General features: G+C 38.7%; 2 protein-coding genes across 4 annotated transcripts; both read right to left on the reverse strand.

Moving 5' to 3' along the window:
• Positions 1-909: 909 nt before the first annotated feature.
• On the reverse strand, positions 910-12,957 carry napepld (N-acyl phosphatidylethanolamine phospholipase D). 3 transcript variants are annotated; one of them, XM_039601099.1, is made up of 10 exons: positions 12,723-12,957; positions 9,876-9,963; positions 7,774-7,878; positions 6,717-6,857; positions 5,948-6,172; positions 5,753-5,856; positions 5,448-5,613; positions 5,093-5,241; positions 4,516-4,622; positions 910-2,310 (listed from the first exon to the last, which is right to left on the reverse strand). In XM_039601099.1, exons 1-10 carry the CDS (start codon positions 12,851-12,853, stop codon positions 2,129-2,131), a joined length of 1,398 nt encoding a protein of 465 aa, XP_039457033.1. In that variant the 5' UTR covers positions 12,854-12,957; the 3' UTR covers positions 910-2,128. The 3 variants fall into 3 exon arrangements, with proteins under 3 accessions (XP_039457033.1, XP_031582446.1, XP_039457034.1); XM_031726586.2 differs by having other exon boundaries at positions 910-2,316; positions 4,508-4,622; XM_039601100.1 differs by lacking the exon at positions 12,723-12,957 and adding an exon at positions 11,536-11,853.
• Positions 12,958-15,263: 2,306 nt separating this feature from the next.
• On the reverse strand, positions 15,264-18,081 carry yeats4 (YEATS domain containing 4). The gene is made up of 7 exons (XM_031726578.2): positions 17,847-18,081; positions 17,519-17,638; positions 17,336-17,402; positions 17,103-17,197; positions 16,094-16,183; positions 15,886-15,973; positions 15,264-15,786 (listed from the first exon to the last, which is right to left on the reverse strand). Exons 1-7 carry the CDS (start codon positions 17,895-17,897, stop codon positions 15,617-15,619), a joined length of 681 nt encoding a protein of 226 aa, XP_031582438.1. The 5' UTR covers positions 17,898-18,081; the 3' UTR covers positions 15,264-15,616.
• Positions 18,082-18,777: the final 696 nt, after the last annotated feature.

Genomic DNA, 18,777 nt, shown 5'->3' on the forward strand with positions numbered 1-18,777 from the left:
CATGCATCTGCCATTAGGAGAAGGAAAAGTGCATGTAGACAATCAAAGGGAAAAGAAACAGCATGAAAATGCAGAAAAAGAAAAAAATCTTTAGTTTTTAGATATTTGTCTTAATTAGAAAATGTTATGCAAGATTTTTTTTTCCAAGAACTATTTGGATGTACTGGACATCCCTGGGTAGCCATGTGCTGCTATGCAAAAGGGTTTGAATTCATATTTTATAATAACTTCCTTACCTTTGTTGGGCAAATTAAAACTTGACTGTCCCTAAAATCTTTTTTCTCAAATATTTAGCTCTGGTTCGTTTTAACTCAATTGTTAAACTTATGTTCATATTAGTAATTTTAACCAAATTGAAATCCAGTCTTTAGCCCGATCAATAAAAAGTGAAATGTGGAATTTCAAAACTATATCCATGGAAAATAGAATAAAGAAGGGGACTAAAGTAAATTACTCTTCTTTCGGTGCACCTGTTCAAATGCCAGCAAATATCTAATCAGCCAAATAGCAACTCAGTACATTTAAGCATCAGAATGAGGAAGAAATGAGCTTTAAATGACTTAAGTTAAATTTGGATTTTCCCACACAACCAAAGCTAGGGCTTGCACAGTGGTCAGAAAAAGAATATCCAGTTAGCAGCTGTTTGCTGGGGGCTTTAAATCAATCTCTAAGCCTGTCGGTGTTATTTCATACACTGACCTGTTTAAATGACAGTAATAATTTGGGGGGTAGAAGTACAGAATCAAGACGCCAGAGTACTTCTCGCTGTTGAAAATTCCCACCTGTTTTTGTCTACCAGTGTGCCTGTTGCAATGCTAACACTTTGGGCACTAATGTTTGAAAAGTGTGCACATTTTTCATCTTTTAGATCTTACTACTAACAAAAAAGAAGAAAAAAAAACAACTACATTTTAAATGCAAAGTAATATTTATTCTGTAAATCAGTGACACTGTGACATGTAAACAACATTTTTCTTTTTACCTTTATAAACCTGTTACTGCAGTACATGAGCTCAACATTGTGCTGTTATGTGTTCATACATTCAGGCATTAAAAACCGAATTTTGCTTCAACTGTGTTCAAAAACGCTAATCTACTGTTGCTCTTTGAAGCAAACCCATCCGGCTAAAAACTGAAAGGTAAAAATGGAAATGATCACACTGATAAGCAAAGAAAGAAACTGTGGTTTCACAGCATCAAAGCCAAATGTCTAAACCTGCAGCAGTGCATAATATTTGCAAGGCACGAAGCTGAACCCAGCTCAACTTCTACATCTAGACAGCACTGCTCCGCGTTTGCTATCGGCACTCGGTCGCTGAGAGTTTCAGACTGTGAAAATAGATAAACTATTTTTGCGTCTCTCAATTTTGGGTTCTCATAGCACATTCAGAAAAACATCTTTGTAGTGTTGCATGACTTAACACCAATGTTGAAATATTATTACACCACAAAATCCTCTATCCTCTAGTATTTCTTTCATATTACAGCTTCTAAGATCCTGAAAGAAAACTTTACTTAAGATATAAGCACAGCAGATGAATTTTAACCAGATCTTCTAATCTGTAAAATTGTACCTGCAGAGAATTTTTCTCTCCTTGGTTGTAAAGCAGTGTGCACACCATGAAATTTCAATCAAAATAATGCACACCAGAATGCAAGTTAGCATTTCACAAATACTGAGCTGCACAAAATAAGATTACTTGTTTGGCAATACAAAAAGTTGTTGATGTTTTTAATATATTTCAAATTTAAAAAATCTAGTTCTCTAAATTTGTTTGATATACTTTTACCATGTTTCATTTGCCACACTGACTACCAGACAGAACCAAGTACAGATTCCAGAATCAAGTGAATCTTATACATTTTGCTTATTCATGAAATATGAGAAGAACTGATCTTTGCTTTTAAAAATGCACTCCCCCTCCCCCCTCTCGTGCAAACTAAAAGAACTTAATTTTCTAGTGGAGTCACAGCTCCTGTAGGTAGTACTGCCTACCAATGACCATGTGATGGCAGTGCAAACATTTAATGTTGTGGCCTAGTTTTGATTTCTAGTTGATACAGGCTGCATATACATATGCAATTATTACAACCTTTTTTAAAAACAGGGATTCTGTATGTTATGAATTTACTGCACTTTGTTACAGACAAATCTATAGAAACGGGCCACGAAAACGCCGGACATCAGTCGAAGACGTCTTCGTCCTGTGCAGATATAAGGCGAGACTCCCCGTGATGCAAAGTGAAGAAAGAATCTGGTTTCAGTCCCTTCTGTTCCAAAGCCTCTCTGAGTTGAAGAGGTGGATCGAGGTAATACTGCATGACAAGAGAAAACATGCGTGTTAAGATATCGTTCGAGCAGCAACTCCAACACATTCAGTTTTAGTTTAGTTCTGCAGATTTTTCAGTGATTATTACATTTATATCACTTTGATTTCAACAGAGGCTGCATTAAACTGTGACGGCTGCAGGAATACTCATGCAGCTCAACAATGAAACCTTTGTTTTACTGTGTTACCAGAACATAATAGTATTACAACACTATCTATCTAGACAACGAGCTCTTGCATTAATGTGGCACTCGCAGAGTAGCTCTTTGGTCTATTGCAACCTCAAAAGTTGGAACGCTCTGTAAAATGTAAATAAAAAGAGAATGATGACTTGCAAATCTCATAAATCTGTGTTTTCCACAAGATAAACAGTCCATAAATGACTGGGTAATGAGTAGACCAGCTTCGGGAGAGAAATGCTGTCTCATTATTCTAATCTGACTTGGTTCATTTTAAATGAGCTGTAGCCTGCTGAAGATCTTATGCCTATCCCTATACGGCTACTTGTTTTCATGATGTAGATTTAGCCCACATTTGTGGATAGCATGGTAAACTGTACTCACTGAGTGATTTCAGGAAGTGTTCCTGAGACCTTGCACTGATTTTTCATGACAGAATCATGCAAATTTTAATGCAGTTACACCTGTGGGCTCAAAGTTTTTAGGGCATCATTACTGATTTTTAACCTTGGCCCTTGCACACAGAGATTTCTCCAGATTATCTGAAATCTGCAGATGATATGTACTATTTAAAGTCTTTTTAAGTCAATTTTATAATTTTTTAAATAATTTACAAATGCAGTTTTTTTCAGGGTGGTTAAGGTCACTTTGAAGAAACCCTAAGATGTTCTTTTTATACCCAATCATGTTAATGACCCGCTGCCAATAAAACTAATTAGTTGTAAAGTGTTCCTCCAGCTGTTTCTTTTTAGTATCACTTAGTTTTCCAATCTTTTGTTGCCTCCATCCCAACTTTTTTTGACATATGCTGCTCCCATCAAATTCAAAATGAGCCAATATTTTTCAGGAAATGATAAAATGTCTCCAATCATTTGATACATTGTTTATGTTTCATTGTCAATCAAATATGGGTTTATGAGATTTGAAAATCACTGCATTCTGTTTTTATTTACATTTCATACAGCGCCTCAACAACTTTGGAAGTGAGGTCGTATATTAGTAACAAAATACGAATTTGAGCCCCATGAATATCTCATTCCTCCTAATCTAACAGCACCTTAACACAGTTAGCAATTTATTGGGTATATGCAACACTTAAACTATTATAGTTATGCAATAAATACATGAAGGTTACATTCCTAAGGTTTTGGTTTTCTTGTAATGCTACTGAAATACCTTGCATTATGTAACCTTTGTTGTAAAAAAAAAAAAAAATAGAAACACCAGTCAGCATTATAAAACTTGTTTCAAAATGATTATATCCTCATGAGAACAGAGGAAAAAAGAATCTTCCCATTGATTTTTTTTTTTTGTGATTTCCTTCCTTTTTGTAGCTAAAAGGGGACCCAAACACATGACATATCATTGGAAAGCCCAGGATGTCCTCTATTTAGTACACCAGGACTTAGTAGGGTAGCTCAAATACGTCAAAAGATATACACCAAAAACAAATGTGAACATTAAGCATGACCAAAGCACAAATATAAAGATGTGTTTGCTTGTTAAAGAAATGCGGTTAGAGGGAAAAAAAGACTACTGGAGGCTCACAACTCAGACATGTCTGTTACAACAGTAACGCAGGAGTGATCACTGGAAGTTAATCTTGGGAAGATATTGAGATATGGACAAAATCAAATTTTGATTACAAGAGGTATGCATTGAGTAATGGAAATAGCATCATGAGTTTAACCTATAACTAATATGTTTTAAAGCAAAGTTGAAGTATTCACGGTGGCAATGTCATGGTGACAATAAGAATCTTTAAATTCACTGTGCAGTAGTCCAGTGAATAGTCAATAGTCCAACATAAAACCACAAACTTAATAAACACATTTTTTTGAGCTGGTAAGTGGATTCTCTGATGCTACAGAATTGACTATTCCATCTTTTCAAATCTCAGGCATTAGGGGGCCAATGCAAATCAATTAGGTTTTAAGTATTTATCTAAAGAATATATAAGGCATCAATAACTAAATAAATGTATTTGTGTGACATTACCTCATACGCGAGGGCAAAGGTGCCCCAGTGAATGGCCACCGACTGTCTGGCCTGAAGGTCCTCGTGAATCTGAACGGCCTCCTTTGGATCTACATGCTGTCCTTTCATCACGTCTCTGAAAAACCAAGTAATATTCAAGTAGTCTTTCATATCTGTTTTTGTTACAATAGGCACAGCATTATAGAAAAATTAATAGCTTAGAGTCTGCATTTCTAACCGTGTGCAAGTGTAAGTAGAGTTAACTGCAATTAACTCTACCTTTATAATTTTGACTGAAAATCTGGTGTAATTTCCATTTTTGTTGCTTTTTATTTTAGTGCATTACATTAGACCTTACTGTTGTTGAAACATGAATGTTCCTCTAGAACAGAGTAAATAAAAACTGAATCTACAGTGCCATCATTTTCCCACATATGTTTACTTATTTAGAAAACTATTTATTTTTTTGTAATTGTGACAAAGTACAGTCTGTAGAAATGTTAAAATAATCCTTAGACGTGTTCTGAATGTGCATTACAAAAGCAGATTCAGTGGCCAAACATTAGAGTGTAGGGATGTTCTTAATAAAGTGCACATGTGTATTACCTGGGCAGGTATGCTCCGATAGGGATTGCTGCAAGGTCAAATGGTCCAAAGCGTCGTCCTATTTCCGCAAAGGAAGAACAGTAGCCAGTGTCGCCAGCAAAGAAGAAACGATGGTCTGGACCCAAAACGGTCCAGCTGCTCCATAAAGACTGGAAAAAATGTTTAAAAAAAAAAAAAAAGACCTGAATTTTATCAACTCTGTTTTGAATTCAAGATAAAGGTTTAAACAGAATTTGTTCTCCTATAAAAATGACAAAGTTCTGCTGTTGGCTTGTTTAGGGTAATGTCACTTCACTAAATCTTATTAAACAAGTAAGCAATAATGTGCACATTGTTGTTGTTTTTATTATCTTACTTTGTTATCATCCCATGCTGTGCGTTTGCTCCAGTGCTGCGAGGGTGTGCAAACAAACGTGACATCATCATGACCTGGGACACAGTTCTCCTCCCACCAGTCCAGCTCCATCACATTCTCACAGCCCGTCTTCACCAGCCAGTCCATCAAACCCATTGGCACGAACCTGAGACACACACACACACAATGCAAAAAGGTACATGTAATTTCTAATAATGCACTAAGGACAAACTGTTTGACAGTGGGAAGTGAACATATGACATGAATGGAAATAATATTGCGGACCACTGATCCACCTCGCGTACCAGCGTAGCTCTCCTCCGAAGCGAGCATTAAGACTGGCTACAGATCCAGCATCCAGATGATCGTAATGAGAATGACTGATGACCACTGCATCAATCCTAGGAAGCTGTTGGCAGGAAAGTAAAAAAAGAAACTTAAAGGTGGAGGAATAAAGAAGACATTTTAACAAACAAAAATATAGGTATATATATATGAACCTGGTCCACAGTGCAAGGAGGACCTCTGAATCTTTTGGGTCCCATATATTGGATCGGCGATGCCCTCTGACTGAAGATTGGGTCTGTCAGAACATTCACCCCATCGATTTCAACCAGAACTGTGGCATGGCCCAGCCATGTGACTCTCAGTCCTGGACCAGAGCCAGAGAGGTTTGGGTTCTGCACAAAGTATGGCTCCATCACAGGGAGCTCACGATCCAGGGCCTTTAGGGACAGAGAGACAAGGGAGAGGAACAGGCCATCCATCAAAATAAATAACAGACAAAGTAAGAAGTAAGATGTAAGAAGGAATGAAACAGATGGGTGCAGGAGGGGCAAATTACTTAACGCTGAAGGCCACCTTTGCTATAACTGTACTTTACACCTATGAATTTGCTAGTAGTTGGTAAGCACACCTATTTTTAAAAGTTTGAATATAGCAACAAACAGTAGAGTCTGTGCTAATAAAGGGTTAACCTTTTTTCTGTTGCAGTGTGAAAGTAGCTTGTTAAGCCCTCACTGAGCTCAGCAGGTTTTCCAATAAGACCTATAAATAGTGTGTGTGTGAGATGAAAAAGGCCAGTGATTCTTAGTAAAGATGTATTTGTCCTGAACTCCTTTCCAAGGAGGCTAAATTTTGCCAACAGCTGTTTTCTATATAAACTTGAGACCTGTACATTTCAAACATTGATTAGTGACGCTTCACTGCGACTTGGATTAAAACCAACAGCTAAGAGTAAACTGGTGATTATAAGTAATGATTACCTACCTCTTTACTAGCAGGTACATTGCTGTTATCTTTTTCTAAGAACAGGAACCTGAACAGCATCGAGTAGGAAGGAAAGCACCACGTTGGCCAGGGGTTAGCCCAGCGGCCATGTTTGTCCCGACACGACTTTGTCACTTCTTCCTGCAAAAAAAGTAAACAATAGCATATTTGCTATGTTAGCAAGTCATTTTGGAATCGACAGTTATATAAAATAATAACTGTAAAAGTTTATTTTTAACAGGCAAAGTCACAAAGTGACATTTTATTTAAGAAACATTAAATAAATGCAAAACAACAAAACGGACACACGAACAAAACTAAGTCAGACACAAAGACGCCAAAGCCTGACTTTACCCATTTTTAAAAGCCCCATCTGAATCAATAAAACAAAGAGGTGAGGACAACTCATTCCAGAGTTTTGGAGCAAAATGATGCCCCTTTGATGAAATAAATAAGTTCCACTCCTGAGATAACAGCCTAAAGACAGGGAACTATTCAACATAACCCCAAGGTTACATAAGCTAGATTTAACAGAAGAACTCACAAACGTACTGCCTTGTTTGAACCTTGGGATTGCGCTATCTGGGGAAATGGTAAGAGTCTCTTTCATCAGAAATGAACTGTAGAAATTGTCATTTAACTAAAACTTGAAGGCAATCAAACAGTTTGTAGAAAGGTTTTTATAAATTAGATATTATCTGTCCGAGAGTTAACGTCTACAAGCTAAACAGGATAGTTCCAAAAATGATCCCTGTGGAACGCCACAGAACAAGGGAGCTTTTTCTGACAGGATTAATAACAACAGAAAAACTTCTCTTTCTGTGAGATGAGCTTTAAAGCATACTAATGCAGATACAGACACAGCAACCACCTGATGTAACCAGTTTAAGAACACTGTGTGATCCATGGCATGAAAAGCCCAACTCAGATGTAACAAAACACATCATGCAGAACTAGAGAGGAGGACTTCACAGAAAGGAGAAGCTCTGAGGTGAAACTGAAGCCTCAGGATTTGGGTTTTATTAGACAGCAGGGTGACAGTAATAGAGGGTTTTACCTCCAGTCGGTAGTCCAGGCGGAAGCTTTTGCGGGAGGAGCTGCTCTTCCTTGGAGTCCGAGCATCCACCTCTCCACCCTCAGCACCTCTAGGCTCACCACCATCCTGAACCATGAGTACACACAGAAACTATAGTAAACTTGAATTCTCCTAAACATTTTTAAGAATTTTAAATGAACACTTAACATACAAAAACGTAGTGAGAACGTCCAAAAAAAAAAAAAAAGTTAGTCGTAGCTGGTGAAATGCTGAAAGTTAGAAATAAGCAACAATCCTGTTAAAAATGTTCCTGTTCCTATAGCCTTGTTGAAGTATTAAAGAAAAAAGAATAAAATCAGTGCTTTTATTAAATTCTGCAAATTCTTCTGGCATAAAAGACTAAGGCTACGTTCACACTGCAGGCGAAAGCGCATCAAATCCGATTTTTTTGACCCTACGCGACCCATATCCGATCATGGTATGCCAGTGTGAACGGCACAAATCCGATATTTTCAAATCCGATCTGGGTCACTTTCGTATGTGGTACTGAATCTGATACATATCTGATGTTTTAGAAAGCGACTGCTGTTTGAACGGTCATGTCGCATTAAATCCGTCTTTTATGTCACTGACACAAGACAGATGCCAATTATCAGCGCCGGAGAAGCGCCCGAGAAGACATCGCGAACGCTTCCTGGCCATCCAGTGTAGATGTCAGTGAAACTGTTGGAAAGACAACGGGAACATTTTATTTGTACTGTATAATCTGCAGATTCTGACAGAAATCTGCTACTATCCTTTGAAGCACCGCTCCTCTAAAACTGCAATAAGGATCATTATTAGGTTATTTACATTATTATGTAAATAACAGAATAATTTAAAGCAAAAATTGGGAAACGTAAAGTCCGAAGTCTTTATATTAAGGGCCATCAGTCAAACAATAGTTTGCTCTGGGTCTAAACAGAGCGCGTTGTGTGTGACGTCTTCTTTTGCGCATGCGGGCCGCTTTGAGCGTTCACACTAGAGCGCGTTTACTGTCGCATTTTATTTGTAGTGTGAACAAGCAGACAAAAAAATCGGATTTGATAAAAAAATCGGAATTGAGCATTAAGACCTGCAGTGTGAACGTAGCCTTACACATACATCAGGATTACACAACAGTTTTAAAAACACTAAGAAGTCCCTTTAACAGTTATCACGAGTTAATGACCTGAGCAGTAATTGCAAAGCCTTTTCAAAGCACCTATTTTAACATGTAATTACATTTGGCAGGTCAAAAGAAAAAGCACAGGTGTGTTTCAGAATGGGAATTAAAAACCGGTTTCAAAGTTTACCAGGGCTGGCCTTTTTTTTCCCCCAACAGTTGGACACTGAAAAGCAAATAGATCGAACTCATGGCAGTGTTGCTTCTGCACTCCTCAGTCTCTTTTTTTCCCTTGCTCTGCTTCCACACTGTGTTCACAATCAGATAATAATACAGCTACACTGAAGATCTATGTAGGATTTCATTTGGTTCCCCACACAGAAAATTACTAAAGACTGAAATCGGAAATACAAGTAACAGTTTCCTCCCCAGGGTGACTGGGCTCAGCCTTAGAGATAGGGTGAGGGCTTCAGACATGTGGAGGGATCTCAGAGTAGAGACGCTGCTCCTGCATGTCAAAAGGAGCCAGCTGAGGTGGTTCTGGCACACCTCCTGGGCAAGCCCAACTGGGAGGAGACCCCAAAGTAGACCCTGAACCCTCTGGAGAGATCATATATCTCATCTGGCCTGGGAGAGTGCCTTGGGATACCCCAGGAGGAAGTGGAAAGTCTGGTTGGGGAGAAGGACATATAGAATACACTGCTCAAGCTAATACCTGCTGCCACCGCAACCCAACTTTGGACAAGCGGAGGATGGATGGGTGGGTGTGAGAATACCAACGCTTTCAACAAAACCTTATCAAAATTCAACATGTGCCATCTTTTTCCATTATATTCAACAGAAGGCAGATCTCTTTTGGGGTGATGGTGCTGTATTAAGAGGATTGCAGGCAAGAGGAAAAACATTTATATTTCATTTTGCGGTGAACTTTCCATTTAAACCATGGCGCCATCTAATTGCAGCTGATAATGTGCATTACCTCCACCAGGCCTTTTCTCTCCTCGAGCTCAGCTCTGTCTGAAGATGATGGCTTCTCCATGGCTTCAGCGCCCCAACCACACCTAGCACTGACACACAAACACAGTATTAACTTTACAACAGTGCTGCAAAGTCCTTCACAGCGAGCAGAACCACAATTATACCAGAAGACACTGAGAACAAAGACATTACATAAACACAACTGGAACCAAGTTAAAGCCCGGCCCCTTTCACTGATAGTACTGTACTGATAACAGAACACACAAACAGCAGACAGTTAAACTGCAACACTTTGCATGAGACAAAAAGATGATAATCAGGCACAGTGAGATCAGCTTTACTGTATTCAAATAAAACTATTATCTGAAGTGACATTTAAATGCTTCCACTGTGCATTAAATTCAGTTGTTCAAACCTTGCCACTGCTTTTATAATTGACGACTTGCTGGCAGGAAGAAGTGTGTTGACAGCTTTTTTCTCTTGAGTAATAGCAATTGAGAAGTAACTGATGTTCTGACACACACAAATCTAAAGACATTTGCACTGTAATTCTACTGTTTACCATATTAAAGCTTAACAGGTGCAAGAACTCATGGGTACCTTAAACTGCTATTTTGGGGGGGGGGGTGAATGTCTCCTTCAAACATGGTGGTGCAGAATTAAACTTTAAATGGAGTCTGCCTTGCCGTAAAGCATTCAAACAGGGCTGGGTGTGTGACCAAAGTGAATAATGATTTCATCAGATAAAGAAGCATATATTTATGAAGGCATTTAGACACGAGAAAGCCAAGAAGTCTAATCACAGCCCTTCCTTATCCTGCTATTATCCACAACTATCAGAGTTTGGAATACACCCTCACTAACTATCATGCACTCAGCAATGCTTCCTTCATGGATCCTCTTATGCAAAGAGAAATAATCAGAATCAGAGAAACTTTATCCCAGAGGGAAATTGAGTAAATAAACCACTACATCTAATGCAGTTATGCAACAACAACAACAACAAAAAAACCCAAAGTGCACTTGCTCTCTGTGGGGAAATCCACACATTAAACCATGACATGCTGATGATGCACTCGTGAATGGACCTTACACACACACACACCAGGTTAACAATGGGGCTCTGTGGATGACAATCAAAACAGCAGCTAGCCAGCATGCCTGCTATGGTTGTATAAACAACAAACACAACCTCGAGTCAGGCTTTTCCTGAATTCAAGAAAAATATCACTTTACTGTTGAATAAACGCACATATTAGCTCTAAAAACTGGACACCACCTGCTAGAAATAACCTTGACACAAGTTAGAAATAGACTTAATCATATATACTGCTGTGAAATTAATTAAGAATTCATGAAAGTAAATAACTATATTGGGTAGTGTCTGAACATGACAACAGCTGCCAACTGATCGAGTTTAACCTGCACATTATGACAATCATCCGTTTCCTGTTGCAAAGGTGTCAAACACGCGATAAGGAGCGCAAACTACAAACGACAAACCACTACTGACAAACTAAACCATTATATCCTCACCAAGCGTAACAAGGAAACACTGCACACTGTATTTTACCAAAAGGAAAACAATGACTCTAGGAACAGGCCACCATAGCATTATCGTATACCACAAGCGTCGTCTAACGTCAGGTTCAAGCACCTACCTTCAGTAACCTTCCCGAAAACTTGAACTCAGCAGAATACCACCAGTGCTTTCCTTAGCGAGGAGACATGTTCGCTGCATAAACGTTAGCTTCGGACTGTTTTAATGAGCAGCATTTATGAGGAGCTGCACGCATTTTGCAGCACAGTTTACATCACTGCAGCATTAGCCTGGAGGGACTGTCGACAGGAAACGTTAAGCCGGCTGTTAGCAGGACGTCGTTCAAAGAAAAAATGTGAAGTTCTTGGTAATGCAGCAGGACGGTTACGGACCATATCTCGGTACCAGCTCGGCTTCTCTGACGTCAGTGCGAAAAACCCTTTGATCACGTGACCCGACAAACTCGCCGCGGTTGTGGGATATTTTATGAAGGAGAAAACCGCTGTAATACCTATATTTTTAAAAAAGAAAAATATTTTTAAATCAGTATTTTAAACATTGATTCCACCGCCAATGTTCCTAATAATTATTATTAATAATTAATATATTAATTATTATACCTCAGCCAAAATAAAAGTAATAAAATCATTCAATTTCAATACAATTTTATTTATTCAGCGCTAAATCACAACAACAGTCGCCTCAACAGTCGCTTTATATTGTAAGGTATACCCCACAATAATACATACAGAGAAAACCCCAACCATCATATGACCCCGTATTAGCGAGTGTTTTGGCGACAGTGGGAAGGAAAATATTCCCTTTTAACAGGAAGAAATCTTCCGCAGGACCAGGTAATTATAATTATGATTATTATAATCATAATTTGAATAAATAAAGTCGATACAGACACAGATTTGACTGTCTCTCTTGAGTGTGTGTGTGTGTGTGAGAGAGAGAGACAGCTATTTAGTTGTGCAATAGGTATATAGCTGCACAATAAAGGGAATATTCTCTACATTAAATTTTGTAACTTGAGTGATGCCGTCTTTAATAAAAGACTGCTTTTCATTTGGGATTTTCCACAGTTGTAGCAGCAGTGCAGGAGCCCCATTTGTCTCTGTGTCACTGGTTCTAGTTCATGTAAGATAACCGAGAATTTCAATATTTTTTTAAGATAGTGTAACGAAGAAAGCGGTTTGAAATGACGACTGAGACCCGGACACAGCAGTGGACTATGTGACTTTAGGGTTCCCATGAGGACTGTTTAAAAGAGACTTTGTGTAGTTTATATACGACTTAACTTACCTCGAGTTCCTCCACCTGATGGAAACCTGAAGGGAATGTAACCCAAGGAAACCCACTAAATTCAGTCGCGTATTAAACTTACAACTACATACCAAACACAACAGTCCAGACTTGGACAACACTGTTTCCATTGCAGGTCTTTGTATCTGACCATAATTACTTGGCAGTTTTCAGAGAAAACAGCCAGAGGATACAAAGTTACCCACAGCCGGGGTTTAGTGTCCGGACTGCAAAGGCTGTGAGAACTTCCTGTTAGATGCTTTCACTGACTTTCGGAAATCAGAATCTCGCTGATTTTAACCAAACTCGAGAACTTTTAGATTATTTCACACAATTTAATTTCAAATTGCTTTTAAAATTAAACTTTGGATCTGCTCATCTGAAAATGCATTAACTAAAAACCCAATTGTGGTTGAATGAATTAAAAATGTATTCAACGTTGTTCTTGTTTTTTTGCCCTGCTAAGATTATGCCATAATCTAAAAATTAGCTGGTGCAGAAACTATAAATATTAGTTACACTTCATGTACTGCATTACTTGACAATCCTAAAAGCTGAATCCCTGAATATGGATTGTACAACATAGCACTATAAAAGTATTCGTTCCCTTCCTGATTTCTTAATTTTTGCATGTTTGTAAAACTTGAATGTTTAGGTCATCAAATAAATCTTAGATAAATCTTAGATAAAAATAAACTGCAGTTTTTAAAAAACGAATTAATTTATTAAAGGAAAAAGCTATCCAGACCTACAGGATATGTCAAAAAGTAACTGTACTACTTGTTAAATCATAAATAAAATGTAATTAACCACAATGTTGAAAAACTGGGTTCAGTTGCCTGATTACTGCCAGACCAGGTGAATTACTAAACACTTAAAACTGTCTGACAAAGCAAAGATTCTCAAAAAGAAACACATCATGCTGATCTAAAGAAACTCAAGAATAGATGAGAAAAAAGTAATTGACATCCATCATTCTGGAAAGGGTTACAGAGCCATTTCTAAGGCTTTGGCACTCTAGTGAACCACGGTGAGAGCCATAATCCACAAACAGAGAAAACTTGGAACAGTGGTGAACCTTCCCTGGAGTGGCTGATCCACCAAAATTACCCCAAAAGTACATCCAGGAGGTCACAAAAGAAGCCAGGTCAGAGTTCATAATTCAACTACAAGAAAAAGACTGGGCAAAAATGGCAACCAATGTCCAGCCATCGATGTGTGCCCCGAAGCTGAAACACTGTTGGGTTATGTAGCAGGACAATGATCCAAAAACATAACAGCAAGTCTGCCTTTGAATGATAAAAAAAGAACCTAGTTTAAGTCCAGACTTCAATCCAGTTGAGATTATTTGGTATATTACTTGCATGACCTTATGTTCCAAACCCTCCAGTGTGCCTGAATTAAAACAATTCTGCAAAGAAAAGTGGATCATGATTCCTCCACAGTGATCAGTGCCAGTTATCACAAATGCTGAGTTGCAGTCCTTGTTCCCAAGGTTGGCACAATCAGTTATTAGGTTTAGGTATAATTACTTTCTCCACAAAGGGCCAAGGAGGATTGGAGAGCTTATCTCTCCCCCTTAATAAATGAAATCCTTTATTTAAAAACTGCAGTGTGTATTTACTTAGATTTTTTCTGTCTAATATTAGAATTAGAATAGAATTCAACTTTATTGTCATTGCACATGCACAGGTACAGGTCAACGAATTGCAGTTTGCATCCAATTAAATGATGACCAGAAATGTGTAACAAATATGCAAAAAAAAGAAAAGGAAAAAGAAAACAGGAAGAGGGCAAATACTTTTTTTTTTTTTTTTTTTTTTTTTTTTTACAGCAGGTCACTTTCTTTATATTGAGAAAAGCAGTATCCCAATGTTTATGAGCCGATCGTTAAAAATATTTACATAAAACACGAGGAGACTAGTACTAAAGGACAAGCTATTCACACTGAAGGTCATGTGTGACTAGTGCAAAAATCCATCCATCCATTCACTTCCGCTTATCCTTTTCAGGGTCGCGGGGGGCGCTGGAGCCTATCCCAGCTATCATAGGGCGAGAGGCAGGGTACACCCTAGACAGGTCGCCAATCTGTCGCAGGGCCAACACACAGAGACAGACAAGCATTCGCACTCACATTCACTCACACATTCACACCTAGTGGCAATTTGGACTATCCAATTAACCTATCCCCACAAGCTGCATGTCTTTGGACGGTGGGAGGAAGCCGGAGTACCCGGAGAGAACCCACGCAGACACGGGGAGAACATGCAAACTCCACACAGAAAGACCCCGGCCTGATGGTGGAATTGAACTCAGGACCTTCTTGCTGTGCGGAAACAGTGCTAACCACCGTGCCACCGTGCTGCCCAAAATGTAGTGCAAAAATGTTTGTCCTAATTGACACAGTAATAGTGAGCTTATATCAGGATGACTGAATAAGACTGGCTTCAAAATCAAACCAGAGAAATGACAGCTTTGTGTTTCATCATTCTCCCTCACTGGTTTGATCATGTCTGGGGGAAACAAAAACAAAGACGCAGATGCATAGAACCAAAAGCAGACTTGATGTAGCTACAAGAAAAGGCTCACAACACTTTGTGATTTCTGACTCTTTAGAGTGTTGCAATAAAAAAACAAACAAACAAAAACTAATAGGTAGAACAGAGCATTTGTATGTTTACAGGAGTTTTTGTGGCCGACTACATTTTTAAAGAACTTTCCTACCAACTCAAAACATATTTACATGTTTAAGATTCCCTTGGACGCTCAACAAAAATAAAACCTCAAACAAATTACAACATTGACTTTTTTTTTTGTTAAATCCTTGGAGAGGGCAGGAGCACAGAAAATTGCTTCAACAACTGATTGCATCCATGAGCATATTTGTCCATCTTTCAGTGCTCTTTATGGTCTCCGTCCTCTTCCAGTTTTCTAATCTCCGCCTTCAGGTGGTTGATGTTCTCTCTGCTGGCTTTAAGTTTGTCTTTCAGCTCCGCGATCTCTTGGCTTGTTCTCTTCTTTGCCACTTCCAGTTTCTCCTTGGTCCTCTGCTCCAGTTCACCGACTGCAGAAACGCACAGACATGAAGACAAAAGCGACTCAAAATTTGTGAATGCCTTTTTGTTTTGTTTTTTTAAACCGTGTTGAATATATGAATACATACACTCTGTCTCATGTTTGTACGCTCCCAGGGTGAGTTGCCTCGATGTGGTCAGTAGCTGCTGCATCATGGCTGTTGGATCCTGAAAGATCTGAAACACAGAAAAACGACACATTCAGAGTTCTCACTCTCAACAATAACATGCAGCGATTGATGAGCTCACACAAACTGATATACAAACAACCACCATCAGAGTCTAAAGCAATGGTACCATTTCATCGTAGAATTCAGACACAACTGTCTTCTTGGGCATGGCGCTGGAATCTGACTGGAACAGCTTCAATAGATGGTACAAGGTCACCTAAGAAAACAAAACCAGAAATTCAAGCAAATGAATACAGGCACATTTTAAATAAGCTGATCCTCATATACAACTATATATTACTTATCAAGTGCTGAGGATTACACAGTGCTGTTGTGTAAATATAAATAAGATGGCTTCTGATGTTTGTTTTTTTTCTTATAAGAAACCATTAAAGAAGAACCGTTTAAACTGTACACTCAGATAATTAGCACACCACACTCAAAAGTGTATATTACTTTTATTTATAACATGTGTATTTGCAATACTAGTGTGGTGGTTTAGACACTCACCTAACAAGTGATTTGGTGGTATATAAACAAAACTGATTAGAAATTTTAAACTCTAGCTCTCTCCCATATGCGTCTCTTGTCCCGTCTCCTTCTTCCCTTTCCCCTCACCCCCCAAATAAATCAAAGCAGATGACTGCTCGCCTGCGCATCCATCTTCTTAACTACTTGTCTAATTCCGGGTCATGGGCTGGAACCTATCCCAGATGTCACAGGGTGAGAGGCAGGGTATACCTTGGACAGGTCTATGACAGAGCTAATACAGATTGAAAGGCAACTAATTTAGAACTAGTTACCCTAACATGTATGACTGTGGGAGGATGACACGGAGAGAAGCTATGCAGATACAGGGAGAACATGCTCCACACAAAAATGGCCCAGCTGACCAGGAGGGACAAACTTTGCTTTGAGGCAAGGCTGCTAACCACAGCGTCTACATAACACTCAAGCTCTAAAATGTCCATCATCAAGCAGTCAAAATATATTACAACCCTTTCATTCTGGTCCACCTCTATGATGGATTCAAACCCTGGAGCTTGCTGTAAGGCAACGGTGATGACAACTGCACCTCTGCTCAGCTGAGACACTTTCTCTGAAACAGCTAAGTAACTATTTGTGTTGGCTCTTACAGGTCTCTCATTGGGATCGATGAAGAAGATCTTGATGATGATCTCAAACTCCCCCCAGCCTGTCTCTGTGATTTCATATGGAGGCTTAGTGACCACTGGAAATAAGAGAAACACAGAGAGCTTCACAGAATAATGAATTTTCTGAAAAAAGTGTCATATATTAAAAATGGATAATTACTATTTCCAGTAAACCCTTCAATATTTCATACTTGCAATGTAAACAGTCATCTCACCTCTCAGAGGGTTACCATAGCTCTCATGTAGCTTGAACTGGATCTTCTTCACATAAGCTGACATATCCTGGAAGAAAAATATATTTTTTAAGTTTTTTCAAACAGCATTTTGTATCCTTTTCCAGGTAAATGACACATTTTGTGGACCCTGCTAAATCCCTCTTACTGATGTGGATGCCTCACCTCATTTCTGTAAGGCTTCACATACACAGACCACTGGTGTGTGTGCCCATCCTCTTCTCTCTTCTTTCCAAAGTAGCGGGCAACATTCCCAAACACAATAGGTTTCACAATAGTCACTCCCTGCAGCCAACAGAGAAAATACAGAAATTTAAAGACAGACATGACAACGGTACAAGTAGCAAATACAGAAGTATAGAAATGGAATCAGATCACGCGATTTTCGTCAAATTATGTCAATCCACGTTAAATTATTCTGCTCATTGTTTTAAATGATAGAAAAACCACAAAGTGGTTCGCCTACACTAGAGTGTGGCGTTAGTTACGTTACCTTAACGCGCCCCCCGGAATCTGGACCAAATTCAGTCATCTTTTTGAACATATTACAACTAAAACAGTGCCGCTAATCCTTTAGTGCGTTATGCAGGACTCTTTGTTGGCCTCTCAGTTTTCTTGTCTAAAAACCTTGCCATTTAAGCATTAAAAGTAGGCGTTACACACAGCGCACAACCATTTTAAACTGCCAGCCAAACAAGCGCCGGAAGTAGGTAGTGCAACGTATTAATCTATCCTGGTAGAAAGGCTACTAGGACACTAAGGTTCCGGGCCGGGCGGAAACAAGAACGTTTGCGGTCATTACAAAATCAACCAAACTATGGCCAATGAATCCAGAATCTTTTAGCTCTAGGCTTCTGTGATTTTATATTTCTTCAAGTGACATGATGATGTCTAACATGACTGACAATGCAGAAAACAGCAAACACTTTCAGCAATCCTGTTTTCAGTTGCTCATTATACTGGATTTTTCGTCACTTTTAAGGTGTAAAAATATATTTATCGGTCAACGTTTCTAGTGAGGAAAAAACGAATCACTTACGCAGTGCTATTTTAAGTATTCGTTTTACCCAGCAGAACATTCACAATCGGGCAGGATATCGATTCTTTTTACACAATAGTTTTAAGATAACCGAAGTTTTAACACTTAGGTTATCTTTAAACCTTCTCACACCTGGTATTCTGCACTTCTGTCCGATACCGTTTTATACTTTAACAACCCTTTATCATTATATTAGGATGGACTTAAAATTCTGTTCAAAAGTAAGCCTTCAGGTCTAATACTTAAGATGTGAGGTCCTGGCAATCTCCCAAGGCAAAACAAGTGTTTTGGCCTAATGTTAATAAAATAATTTTGGACATAATACGTGATTTTTAAGCAATTGCTCCAAAACAAAGTTTCCTTTCCCACACTTGTTTCTCATAAA

Source organism: Oreochromis aureus, linkage group 17 (genome assembly GCF_013358895.1).
Source record: "Oreochromis aureus strain Israel breed Guangdong linkage group 17, ZZ_aureus, whole genome shotgun sequence".
In the NCBI taxonomy this organism is placed as follows: Eukaryota; Metazoa; Chordata; class Actinopteri; order Cichliformes; family Cichlidae; genus Oreochromis; species Oreochromis aureus.

Coding starts and splice junctions, on each gene's coding strand:
- napepld (XM_039601099.1), bottom strand. CDS start 12,853: ATGGAAACAGTGTTGTCCAAGTCTGGACTGTTGTGTTTGGTATGTAGT. Junction 5,242..5,447: donor CAGCATGGGATGATAACAAA/GTAAGATAATAA, acceptor CATTTTTTCCAG/TCTTTATGGAGCAGCTGGAC. Junction 4,623..5,092: donor ATCGGAGCATACCTGCCCAG/GTAATACACATG, acceptor TTGGTTTTTCAG/AGACGTGATGAAAGGACAGC.
- yeats4 (XM_031726578.2), bottom strand. CDS start 17,897: ATGTTCAAAAAGATGACTGAATTTGGTCCAGATTCCGGGGGGCGCGTT. Junction 17,639..17,846: donor ATTCCGGGGGGCGCGTTAAG/GTAACGTAACTA, acceptor TGTTGGCTGCAG/GGAGTGACTATTGTGAAACC. Junction 15,787..15,885: donor GTACAAACATGAGACAGAGT/GTATGTATTCAT, acceptor GCGTTTCTGCAG/TCGGTGAACTGGAGCAGAGG.